The sequence below is a fragment of the Eurytemora carolleeae genome, unplaced genomic scaffold (assembly GCF_000591075.1).
Source record: "Eurytemora carolleeae unplaced genomic scaffold, Eaff_2.0 scaffold1947, whole genome shotgun sequence".
Lineage (NCBI taxonomy): Eukaryota > Metazoa > Arthropoda > Copepoda > Calanoida > Temoridae > Eurytemora > Eurytemora carolleeae.
In genome coordinates, this window is record NW_019397885.1 from 1 (window position 1) to 13,516 (window position 13,516).

Consider the following 13,516-nt stretch of genomic DNA (forward strand, 5'->3'; position numbering starts at 1 on the left):
GTTTTTTTTTCGAATAACATTTAGAGCTTCTACATTTAACTTCCAGAAACTAACAAACAGTTTTTCAATTTCGATCGGCCATCCGACCATAGAGGTCATGTGAGTTTACCACCAAATGGTTGCAAGATTTGTGATAGACATACCGACTCAGCTGATAGATATACTGAACTGATAGATATACTTAGCTGACAGATATACTGAACTGATAGATATACTGAGCTGATAGATATACTAAACTGATAGATAAACTGAACTGACAAATATAGAACTGATAGATATACTAAACTGATAGATAAACTGAACTGACAAATATACCGAACTGATAGATATACTAAACTGATAGATATACTGAACTGACAAATAAACTGAACTAATAGATATACTGAACTGATAGATATACTAAACTGATAGATATACTAAGCTGAAAGATATACTGAGCTGATAGACATACTGAGCTGATAGATATACTAAACTGATAGATATACTGAACTGACAAATAAACTGAACTAATAGATATACTGAACTGACAAATAAACTGAATTGATAGATATACTAAACTGATAGATATACTGAACTGGTAGATATACTGAACTGATAGATATACTGAACTGGTAGATATACTGAGCTGACAAATATATTTAGCTTTTAAATATACTGATTGCTGACGTTATTCATGTTTACATTTAAAAAAAAAAAATTGAATATTTTAAAAACACAAACATACATACATGATACACGTAGACTCGAGTATCTATTTTAATTCTCATTTTTATTTTTATATGATTGTAAAAATAAGTGAATATCTAATAATAATATTTATACTGTATCCCAGGATAAAATTTTATATTATTGTAGATGAACATATGAAATGTTATATTTGGGAATAAAAATAGAGAGACGGGTTTCTAACCAATAATAAGCACAGATTCTGATTGCCTAAAAATACAGTTTCGAACAATTTAGAAAGTACATAGATTTGATACAAAACTTTTTAAAAAATATTTTTTTAAATTTTTATAAAAATAACAATTTTCGTTGCACAATGCATCACATGTATTTAACAATTGTACATTTTTTAGGTACATGATATATATCTACAAACCTATATTTAGCTTATTACAACGTGTAAATTATCAAATGCACTCATGCAAATTTTAGAATGTTACATATGAAATGTACTTTTTACATTGGCACATGTTATATATGCATCATTACATGAATTTAGATTATTACATATCAAATATTCGTTGTGACATAAAATCTCTTGAACCTGATAACTAAATTCAGGGTCGGATTTCAGAAAAGACTGAACGAAATTTTTTTTTCTGACATTCTGGGTTACCTACAGTTGTGAACTTTGTTTTTCCTTATCTAATTATTGAATAAGATGTACTACATTAGGTTGCAAAAATATAGGGATTAGAAAATCAAAGTTTGTGGCAAAGATTCAATTACTTTAATTATTATTGTTTTATTAAAACATTTTCCCCTCGTCATTACAGTATCATTCTTTTTGAGTCCTCCTGTATGTTCCATCTGTAGATCTGTATCGACCTGCAGTTGTGTTAACTGCTCACCTCGAGGAATCAACTTCTTACTTGGTTTAGAACTTTGATTCCCTTGATATCAGTTTGAACAAGTATTCTTTTATTTGGTCTCTCCCCCTCAACCCACCTTGCAGCAGTCCAATACCATTTCCTTCTACAATAAATACAATTCAATCTAAACAAATAGAAAATAGAAACACACGAAATATCTTTAGAACAAAATACAAGAATCATCCAAGTTTAATTTTCAGTTCAATTCCGTTGTTCTACTGCTACAGGATATAGGGTTAAATGTACATAAGTGTTTGTAGTGCAAAATTAACTAGACATGTACAGGATTATTTAGTGGATAGGATTAGCTATCATATGTACAGGAATCTTTTTTCTGTACAAGTTTGGCTGTTATATGTACAGAATAACTTAAAGTACAAGATTAGCTATTATGTGTACTTAAATATTTTTCAGTACAGAATAAACTCTTATATGTACAGAAGAATTTGCTGTGAGAATTAGCTATTTTATGTACACTTTACATAATATTAATATTAATTCAGAATTTAATGTTTTAAAATTAAATTCCATTTTTAAGTAATAGTTTAAATTAAAAAAGTTTATCAACAAATGACACGAATGACTAGAACTGGAAATCACTGAGAGTATATTTTAAAGGCCTATTACAAAAACTAAACTAAAAAAGTTCTACCCATGAAGAATATATTATAGTGATTTTGGAGTAAACGGTTCTTTGACTTTAAACTATTTACCTAGGTTTAAAATGAACAAAAACATTATCGTAATATTCTCCCTGGAAGGGTACAGGACGTCCATGTACTAGTCTGGCAGATTCATACCATAACATTTCACCTAAAACATAGGAGAGATAAATTATAAATCATAATTAAGATTTTGTTTTCTACAATAACAAGATAAATTGTAATCTTTTAACTTTTGCATTCAGTATCAAGGGGAATGGACTCAGGTACCCCCCCCCCCTGGATCAGTGAGAAAATTCCTGTATACGCCCTTGTATGCATTGATAAACCCGTTTGGCATTTTTTGATAAACCAGAAAAACTACCCCTCCCCACTCTCCCTTTATTTATACCTGGCTTTAAAAGGACTTGATTAATATTTCCACTGTCTGTGTTATCTTGTATAAAAAGAGGCCATGCTTCACCTGTACACTTAATTTAGAGTCATTTGATTTTTAAAAGCATCGGAAATCATGAAATACAAAATATGTTTAATTGTTTCTTTGTCCAATGATCTCTGAAAATTTCCTTTCTGTGCAATGTTTAAGATGGCGGAGACCACGTGTGTTGCCATGTGATCAAGATGGCTGGCCAACCAGGCTCCCGCACGGTACCGTCGGATCCCGTACACAGATGTACCTGGAAATTAATAATAGCAAATAAAAACTTCTAATCGTTGGGAAACATGAGTTGGAAACTTTAAAATATGAGCTTAGTTAAACCAGGAGAAAATTAACTGAACATTTCATTCAATTAAAACTTTCTAACTTGGGTTTCGGAAACCTATGACCATTTAAGCACAATCTATCATTTTTTGAGAAATATTACTGATTTTATAACTGATTTGTTTTGATGACTTTTTAAACATTTAAAACTTAAGATATTTTATGCTATCACAATGTTTTTGCCTGAAACCACACTCTCTCACTAACTTAATTCTGTCTTTACAAAATAGGGAAAAAATTGAAAACTTTCCTTCATGAACTCGGGTTAATTATTTTCATCGACATTTTTTTACATTTCCCGGAAATATAGAAAGGATGCATTTATTTGAGAAATATACTTTTTATCATTTTCCAATATCAGAGGCTCGGAGTTTGGAAAACATTTAAAGGATAAAAAGTTTAGTCAAACAATCTTCCATTTAATGTTTTTTAAATGTTTGATACAGTTTATAATCCAATGGGATTCTTGAATTCTCTTGTGCGTTCAATATAAACAAATAATGTTGTTTGTTTGTTTCAATTTAGAAAAGAAATTGGCTTGTTCCAAGCTCTAGAAGATAAAGAAAAATAAAAAGTATATTTATAGTGTTTTCTAAGAGAAGAGAGGTGCTGAAAGAACTGCAATTTTACCAATAAAGGAAAATGAAGCCAGGACCAGTGTTGCAAAATTATAAAATGATAAAACTAATCAATAAATCAATTAATTCTAAACTCTGATGCGCACCTATGAGGCTAAGTCCAGAAAACTGTTCCCCTTCTTCTAACAAGGATTGAAGAATTGTATCTTGCAGTTCAGCATTTATTGTTTTTATCAACTCCTGAAAAATGTACATCCGACCTTTTTCTTATTTTCCGTTCTTTGTTCTCTGTTCTCTATTCTCTGTTCTCTGTTCTCCGTTCTCTGTTCTCCGTTCTCTTTTTTTGTTCTCTGTTTTCTGTTCTCTTTTCTCTGTTCTCTGTTTTCTGTTTTCTGTTCCCTGTTCCCTGTTCCCTGTTCTCTGTTTTCTGTTTTCTGTTTTCTGTTCTCTGTTCTCTGTTCTCCGTTCTCTGTTCTCTGTTCTCTGTTCTCTGTTCTCTGTTCTCTGTTTTCTGTTCTCTGTTCTCTGTTCTCTGTTCTTTGTTCTCTGTTCTCTGTTTTCTGTTCTCTGTTCTCTGTTCTCTGTTCTCTGTTGTCTTCTCTCTGTTCTCTGTTCTCTGTTCTCTGTTCTCTGTTCTCTGTTCTCTGTTCTCTGTTCTGTGTTTACCGTTCTCTGTTCTCTATTCTTTGTTTTCTGTTCTCTGTTCTCTGTTCTCTGTTCTCTGTTCTATGGTCTCTGTTCTCTGTTCTCTGTTCTCTGTTCTCTGTTCTCTGTTCTCTGAGAACTATTGCTTTACCTTTTCATTATGTTGGGATTTACATTCTTTCCCGTCGTCAACAAGCATCTAAACTAAACATAATAAAACCGGGAGTTCACACAGAAAATATAAAAATCTAACCTGACAATTGAAGACGCTTATTTCCGGGATACAAACTTCAGGTTCTCCCCAACCATCTCCTCCTCCACCACCTCCACCTCCTCCTTCCCGTCCTAGTCGCACTAGGTTTAGCATACCTAGTACTGCTGGGGGTATCTCACTCTTCAACCATCCTTTTGAAAAGAAAATCCTTTTAAGAAATATTATAGATTTTTTGTTTCCCGCATATCCCCCCCCCTCGCACCTGGCCCTAGGGATATGGTCAGAGAGAGTATCTGAGTATCTGAGTATCTGAGTATCTGAGTATCTGAGTATCTGAGTATCTGAGTATCTGAGTATCTGAGTATCTGAGTATCTGAGTATCAGAGTATCTGAGTATCTGAGTATCTGAGTATCTGAGTATCTGAGTATCTGAGTATATGAGTATCTGAGTATCTGAGCATCGTGAGCATCGTGAGCATCGTGAGCATCTGAGTGTCTGAGTATCTAAGTATCTGAGTATCTGAGTATCTGCGGTTCAATGATCTAGAAAACTAGAAACCCTTGTCAATAAATATCTATAAACCTTAGAAACTTCCAGGAACTCAGTTCTAGTTCTCATCAAACAAAATAAAACAATATCCGTCCTTAAACCTTATCCTTTTCATCTTTCCCATCTTTCTCATCCTCTTCATCTTTCTCATCCTTCTCATTCTTCTTATTCTTCTCATCCTTCTAATCTATCTCTTCCATCTCATCCTACTTACCCTTCTCATCCTTCTCATCCTTCTTAACTTTCTCATCCTTCTCATTCTTCTTATTCTTCTCATCCTTCTTATCCTTCTCTTCCATCTCATCCTTCTCATCCTTCTCATCTTTCTCATCCTTCTCATCCATCTCATCCTTCTCATCCTTTTAACCTTCTCATCCTTCTCATCCTTCTCATCCTTCTCATCCTTTTCATCCTTCTCATCCTTCTCATCCTTCTCATCCTTCTCATCCTTCTCATCCTTCTCATCCTTCTCATCCTTCTCACCCTACTCATACTTCTCATCCTTCTTATTCTTCTCATCTTTCTCATCCTTCTCATTCCTCTTATTTTTTTCGTCCTTCTCATCTTTCTCTTCCATCTCATTCTACTCATACTTCTCATCCTTCTTATTCTTCTCATCTTTCTTATCCTTCTCATCTATCACATCCTTCTCATCTTTTTCATCCTTCTCATCTTTTTCATCCTTCACATCTTTCTCATCCTTCTCTTTCTCAAGCTTTTTATCCTTCTCTCATCTTTCTCATCCTTCAAATCCTTTTCATCATTCTCATCTTTCGCATCCTTCTCTTCTTTCTCTTCTTTCTCATCCTTCTCATCCATTTTATCCTTCTCGTCTTTCTTATCTTTCTCATCCTTTTATCCTTCTTATCCTTCTCATACATCTTATCTTTATCATCCTTCTCTTCGTTCTCAAATAAAGAAAAGAGTAAATCTACTAGATAGCCATACAGAAAAAAGTAGATTACCTAGATAAAAGTAAAGAAAAGAGTAAACCTACTAGATAAAAATAAAGAAAAGAGTAAATCAACTAGATAAAAATAAAGAAAAGAGTAAATCAACTAGATAAAAATAAAGAAAAGAGTAAATAAACTAGATAAAAATAAAGAAAAGAGCAAACTTATTGGATGAAAATCTAGAAAAAAAACCTGTTGGATGAAAATCTAGAAAAAAAACCTGTTGGATGAAAATCTAGAAACGAGCAAACCTATTGGATGAAGAGCAGGAACCCACGAAGGCTGTATTTTGTTGATGAACTGATGTTCAAGCAAAGAACTTCTAAATAACAAAATCGTGTGAAACTACCTTATTCTGCCTAAAAACTACCTAAAACTACCTTACTACAACAAGGTAAAACCACGTGGATACCTGAAAACTCCCTGAAACCAACGAAAACTGCCTATAAATACCTTATTCTTCCCGAATCTGCCTAAAACTATCTAAAACTACGTAGAACTATCTGAAAACTACCTGAATCTACCTAAAAAATACCTGAAACTACCTGAAACTACCTGAAATTATTTTGCAATTTATAAAAACCTCCTTTAAACTACCGGAAGCTACCTGAAACTACCTGTAACTACCTGGATCTACCTGAAACTACCGAAATATGAAAATTATCTTAAATTACATGAAAACCACATTAAAGCTACCTGAACCTACTTGTAACTACTTGTAACTATTTGCAACTACCTGAAACTACCTGAAACTATTTGTAAATATCTGAAACTACCTAAAACCTTCCTGAAAACCAACTGGAAACTACCTGATACTACCTGAACCTATCTATCTACAATTGCTTGAAAACCTCCTAAAAACTACCTGAAACTACTTAAAGCAATCTGAAATTACTTGGAAACCACTTGAAAACTACCTGAAACTACTTGTAACCACCTGAAAACTACCTGAAACTATATTAAATTATATAAAAATCACCGGAAAACTACTTGAAGCTACTTGAAACTACTCGTAACCATCTGAAAACTACCTGAAAACTACTTCAAAACTACCTGAAAACTACCTGAAAGCTACCTGAAAACTACCTGAAAACTACCTGAAAACTACCTGAAAACTACCTGAAACTACCTGAGTTTACCTGAAGCTGCTATCTATACCATCTCCCAGATCACAAATATGTATTGTATGTGCTAATGTGTCCTCTAAAAATCATTTATAAAAAGCAGTATGACAATTCTTGATAAAAGGAAAAAGTAAAAAAAAATGCAATAAAATGATTTTTCTTTAAATTTGATAAATCTCGATTTTCCTATCGAATCATCAAGTCCTCCAAATCTATTGATTATCTCAGGAATAGTCTGAAAAAAAACACACTTTAAAGATACTGTAGACGTAGATTAAAGTGACCTCACATTAATAGGGTAATACAGCGCAACCCCTTTAAAAAAGCGTTTGTGAAAAATATCCTTCTTTCTCTCTTCAAATTGATAAATTTCTTTACTGTTTGTTTATCTAAGTAACCTGCAGATTTATGCAGCAGAAACATTGAAGGAAATTACCAATTCAATCTCCTTTAAATTAGAATAACGGTATAATCGGTATAATCAGATAAATGTTTTAATTTCCATGCCACAGTTGCTCTAAATAAATGATATCTTTATCAATATTTCCAACCTGGTTAATATATTGCAGGTTACAGCTTGCTCTGCAGTAGGTTAACATCTCAATAACTTAACAATTTTCTTTAAACAGGGAGAAACATGGGGCGAATCAAAAAACAATTTGTTTTAGTTGTGCTTTTGACAATGACGAACCAATCCATGTTCTAAAATCTAAAGAAAATAAACCAAAACTCTAATTTTGTTATACTTAAAGAAATTGAGTCTTTGCCACAAATTCTGATTTTATAATCACTATATCTTTGAACCAAATGTTGTAGACCTTAGATATTTCAAACTATGAATTCTGTTAGATCAAATAATCTGAGTTTGAAATATCAAAGGTTTACAACATCGAGTTCTAAAGATATTGAGGTTTAAATATTTGATTTTGTTCCAAAGACTTAATTCCTTTGTGCAACTTTTAATGCTTCAATCTATGAATTCTGTTACATAAATAGTGAAAATTTGAAATATCAAAGGTTTTCGCCAAAGGTTTTTTTGCGAATGATCAGGTCCTTTGTAGACTTAGCCGCCATACACAATACACATGTACAAAAATAGAAATTCCAATTTTTCAAATAGTTTGAAATTTTTAAATGCAAAAATAAATGTAGAACTTTCAAATCCTTACATATGGAAGACATTAATTTTAAGGGAAACTACTGGTTTTGCAACTTTTTATTTTATTTTTCATCCTAGAAAAATAAAGAAAACATGCATGTGGTTTCATAAATGGATTTTTTCTGATAAAAATAATTATGAAAAGATGTTCTTTTTTAAAGCTTGTAAGTTAACAAAACCTTAGTGTAATGTGAAAACATTAAGAAAAACAAATTTAAAAAGTTCAAATTCCTAGTTTGATATTATTTTCAGATCCTCCAGAGCAATCCCCTCTCCGAGCTCTGCTCATACAATCTAGATATTTTTATTATGTCAGGTTGATAATTCTGTATTGTACAATTTACATGGGGATTTAGATTACATTAATTCTGTATTGTACAATGTACAGGGGGATTTAGAATACATAAATTCTGTGTTGTAAAATGTACATGGGGATTTAGAATACATTCATTCTGTATTGTACAAAGTACAGGGGGATTTAGAATACATTAATTCTGTATTGTACAATGTACAGGGGGATTTAGAGTACATTAATTCTGTATTATACAATGTACATAGGGATTTAGAATACAGTAATTATGTATTGTACAATGTACAAGTGGATTTAGAATACATTAATTCTGTATTATACAATGTACATGGGGATTTAGAATACAGTAATTATGTATTGTACAATGTACAGGGGGATTTTGAATACATTAATTCTGTATTATACAATGTACATGGGGATTTAGAATACAGTAATTATGTATTGTACAATGTACAGGGGGATTTAGAATACATTAATTATTTATTGTAAAATGTACAGGGGGATTTAAAATACATTAAATATGTATTGTACAATGTACAGGGGAATTTAGAATACATTAATTCTGTATTGAACAATGTACAGGGGGATTTAGAATACATTCATTATGTATTGTACAATGTACAAGGGGATTTAGAATACATTAATTCTGTATTGTACAATGTACAGGGGGATTTAGAATACATTAATCATGTACAGGGTGAAACAGAATACATTAACCATGAACACTGTACAGTGTGATCAAGAATACATTAATTCTGTATTGTAGAATGTACATGGGGATTTAGAATACATAAATTATGTATTGTACAATGTACAATGGATTTAAAATACATTAATTATGTAGACTGTACAAGGTGAACCAGAAAACATTATTCATGTACACCGTACAGAGTTTGGCATTAATAATGTACATTGTCCAGCTGAAAGCTTTTCTGATAAATTATGTTTCTATTTTTTATCTGTTTACTTGAAAATTCATCTTCGCATTTTCTGCCCCTAATCTGCGTAATTTTCCCCCAAATGAGGGGGAAAATAAAGATGTAAACCAGACAACTGTTCAACAACATTTTACCACTTTCTCTAAATTACTTTTTCTTTGTTTGTGTCTCTCAACTTTTAGAGAAAATACTTGTTCAATGTTCACAATTCACATATAGACTTGAGTTATTTGATTTCTTTCTTTACTTTTCATTCTTCTTAGAGAGTTTGTTCAGATATTTTGGCCTTGGCCAGGGATAGTTATACTGAAATTAAACAGTAATGTATACACTTAATCATGTTTATCATGGCTCCATTTGATTTTGAATTATTCAGATTTGTAAGGGAATTGAAAAAAAATAATATTAGGGCTGTGCTCTAATTTCATGTTGGTTACCCCATTATCTGAGATAAAAAGTTTTCAATTCTGACAGCTTCCATTGTTTTAGCAGCAGATATCCACAAATCACCTTTTTAACTACAGGGTGCCCCAATAAACATGGGAATTCAGTGACGAATTCGATATCGTCTTTTTAAATAATTCTTTGATTTAGTATAGTGATACCTACTGAGAAAGCTGTAATCTGTGAGAGTTTCGTCTGCAATGTTCACATTTTGTTTGTTTATGTTTTGACTATATAAGGGTGTACTTAAAAAAACAAGAAAATTGCAGTATACAGACAGAGTAAACTTGTCCGTCTTCACTGTTCATCTTGCGGAGACATTATAGACACATCTTTACAGGCTTTTACCCTTTTCTTAAAATAAACTCTAGCAGGCATAACAATATTATGGCTTTTGAAATTAGGAATTACAATGCTAATTCATAACAAAGACAATATCGAATTCGTCACTGAATTCCCATGTTTTTTGGGACACCCTGTATAGAAAACGTTGCTATCTCGATCAGGCAGAGGTTTAAAGGGTTATGAATCAGACATGCGACTCTATTAACTTGATATTTTGTCAACAAACCCTTTATGATGACAGAAGTACATATTCCTGTTTATGTTTTTCAAAAATATCTAAATCATTCTCCAAAATATTTGAACAATTCCTTTAATTTCTTAAAATAAAGTAGTTTCTGAAGCAACGGAATAAGTGGAACTATACTGATCTACCTGCATATACATATACGTGTACACATATACGACTATCTATCTATCTAGATATTTATAACTCACAGGTAAATAAACCACTGAACCAGGGAACCAGGAGAACAGAAAACCAGAGTACCATAGATCCAGAGAACCAGAGAACCAGAAAACCAGAGAACCAGAGAACCAGAGAACCAGAGAACCAGAGAACTAGGGAACCAAAGAACCAAAGAACTAGGGAACCAGAGAACCAGAGAACTAGGTAACCAGAAAACCAGAGAAGCACAGAACCAGAGGACTGGAGAATCAGGGAGCCAGAGAACCAGAGAACCAGGGAACCAGAGAACCAGAGAATCAGGGAACCAAGGAACCAGGGAACCGGGGAACTAGTATTCATGTATTCCTGTATTCTAGTATATTCCAGTCTGGTATTCCAGTATTCTTGTATATTCTAGTCTGGTATATACCAGTATTCCTGTATATTTTAGTCTTGTATATACCGGAATTTCTGTATATTTTAGTCTGGTATATACTATCATTCCTGTATATTCTTGTCTGGTATATACCAGTATTCCTGTATATTCTAGTCTGGTATATACCAGTATTCCTGAATATTTAGTCTGATATATATTAGTATTCCTGTATATTCTAGTCTGGTAAATACCAGTATTCCTGTATATTCTAGTCTGGTATGTACCAGTATTCCTGTATATTCTAGTCTGGTATATACCAGTATTCCTGTATATTCTAGTCTGGTATATACCAGTATTCCTGTATATTCTAGTCTGGTATATCAGTATTCCTGTATATTCTATTCTAGTATACCAGTATAAGAACTAGGTATGGAGTGGAGCAGTGTATAAGTATTCTCTAAGATATACTCTTTATACTCTACACACCATTTATTTTGCTCAGAACACTAAACGGAAAAGGGCTTTTCATGCCTCTGCCAGGATACAGAGAAAATAACAAAGGAAGATTTAGAATCCAACTCTGGGGATATAGAAGATAAAAACAATTTATTTACTCCCATTTTTGTGTTTTATTTATTAATGATCAAATGCATTTTAGGTATTGTTTCTACGTTTTAAAATTTTTTAACATTTCTTTTTAAAAAGATAATTTTGAAGTAATCCCATTGAAACTTTCCCAACAGAATTACATTTCCCTACTTCTCAGATCCAACAATAGAAAGTTTTTGTGATGAGTCCTTCTGTTTGAGTTATTTCCAAGATATCAAAAGAAGTTGAAACTTTTATCAAATATTATTTTCAGAGAAAATCTTTTGGATTTTCTAAGATTAAAGGAAAAATATTAAATCTTTTCTAAATTCTTTTCTTTTTTTGGCAAATTTTCTTCTGAACTTAAATAAGATAAGTTTATGTAGGCTTCATGTCCAGGGATTAAACCTTCCTTTTCACTTCTGATCAGTTGTATTCTTGTTGAAGCGGAAATACATCTTAAAGAGACTGGAAGCGTAATTTCAAATGACCCTCAATCAAGTGGAAGATATTGTCGATTTTCTATGTTTCAAAAGTGTTTAATTCTGATAATTCACATATATGTTTTCCTGCAGAAGAATTCCTGCTTGATCAGACAAAGCTTTTATAGGTACCGTTGTGAATCGGGTGTTTTCATCTTTACATCAAGGAACAGTTGAATTTACACATTCAGTCCCTTTAATATATGTGTTTCCAAGACTCAAAATACTGACCAGGTATTCAGTTAAAAAATATTTCAAAGAATAATTTTGACAAAGATCGTCTTTATTCTTGAGTCATATTTTTCATTTTTCCTCAAACCAACAACTTTTTATGGAACATAAAACAGCGAGATAAAAACTTGATATTTTCAACATGTAATGCTGATGTTTGGATATAACGGGAGAAGGGAATTTACATAAAAAGATTATTTTCAGAATAGGGATTCAACTTCCAGCAACCAATGCAACCTGCATACTGGAGAGAGAGACCTTCAGTTCATTTCAACCTGTACACTGTACACTGTACAATAACAGACTGTACGTAAGGGGGAACTGGGACGGTACGCAAAATAAAAGATCCACTTCTAGTGAAATTTATATAATATACCATGGTCTGTATTTTTTGTCTTTGTAGGTATTTTTAAAACTTTTTTACTTTATCAAAATTGTAGCATTGAGCAATTGAGACTTTGCCACAAACTCTGATTTTCTATATCCTATATTTTGGTAACCAAATATTTGAGACCTTTTATAGTTTAAAATATGCATTCTGTTAGATAAAAGAATCTAAAAGTTTGAAAGGTTTTCCCATGTAGGTTGCAAAGATAGAGGGATTGATCAATTTGCGTTTGTGGCAAAGACTCAATTCCTTTTTAGTTTTTTTTAGTACTGATTGTAGATTCTAATTCTGGCGCGGGAGCTTTTCTTCTCCTATGTAAAAACAATATTAAAAAAGGCGCAACTGCGAAAAAACTCAGGATTTACAGATCTTTAAAAAGTGAAATATGTCTCAAATGAATCCTAAAGAAGTTTTCGACAACACTGCATACTCAGTTCAACTACCTTACATAGCCGGTCACTCCCAACTCCCAAGTCGTTCAATTTATTTGCTACAAAACTTGTCTTTAGATAGCTATCAAATATCAAAGTACAAAGATGATATTTTTGTCGTTTCTCAACTGTCATGTTTATTAGGACACCCTGTTCAGCTTGCATGGCTGAATTAAAAAAAAAAATAGTTTTAAACACTTGCCCTGAAGTTTCTAATGTTGTGGTGCGGAATTATTTAAATATTTGTCACGCCCCAGTAGCACTAACAGCTAGCATACCGGCCCGGTCAAATTCTTTACCTTAATGAGCGCGAGAAAAAGATTTGTAAAATTTTGAAAACAAATACAACAAT

General features: G+C 32.3%; 1 protein-coding gene and 1 long non-coding RNA gene across 2 annotated transcripts; both read right to left on the reverse strand.

The window, feature by feature from the left end:
* Positions 1-1,057: 1,057 nt before the first annotated feature.
* Positions 1,058-2,725, reverse strand: LOC111716226 (uncharacterized). Its single transcript, XR_002768437.1, has 3 exons — positions 2,652-2,725; positions 2,312-2,411; positions 1,058-1,701 (listed from the first exon to the last, which is right to left on the reverse strand). It is a non-coding gene; the product is annotated as an uncharacterized LOC111716226 (long non-coding RNA).
* Positions 2,726-2,731: 6 nt separating this feature from the next.
* On the reverse strand, positions 2,732-7,163 carry LOC111716224 (uncharacterized). Its single transcript, XM_023491663.1, has 6 exons — positions 7,103-7,163; positions 6,215-6,285; positions 4,500-4,651; positions 4,398-4,445; positions 3,748-3,841; positions 2,732-2,937 (listed from the first exon to the last, which is right to left on the reverse strand). The coding sequence occupies exons 3-6, from the start codon at positions 4,611-4,613 to the stop codon at positions 2,732-2,734; spliced, it is 462 nt and encodes a 153-aa protein (XP_023347431.1). The 5' UTR covers positions 4,614-4,651; positions 6,215-6,285; positions 7,103-7,163.
* Between the last annotated feature and the right edge of the window lie 6,353 nt (positions 7,164-13,516).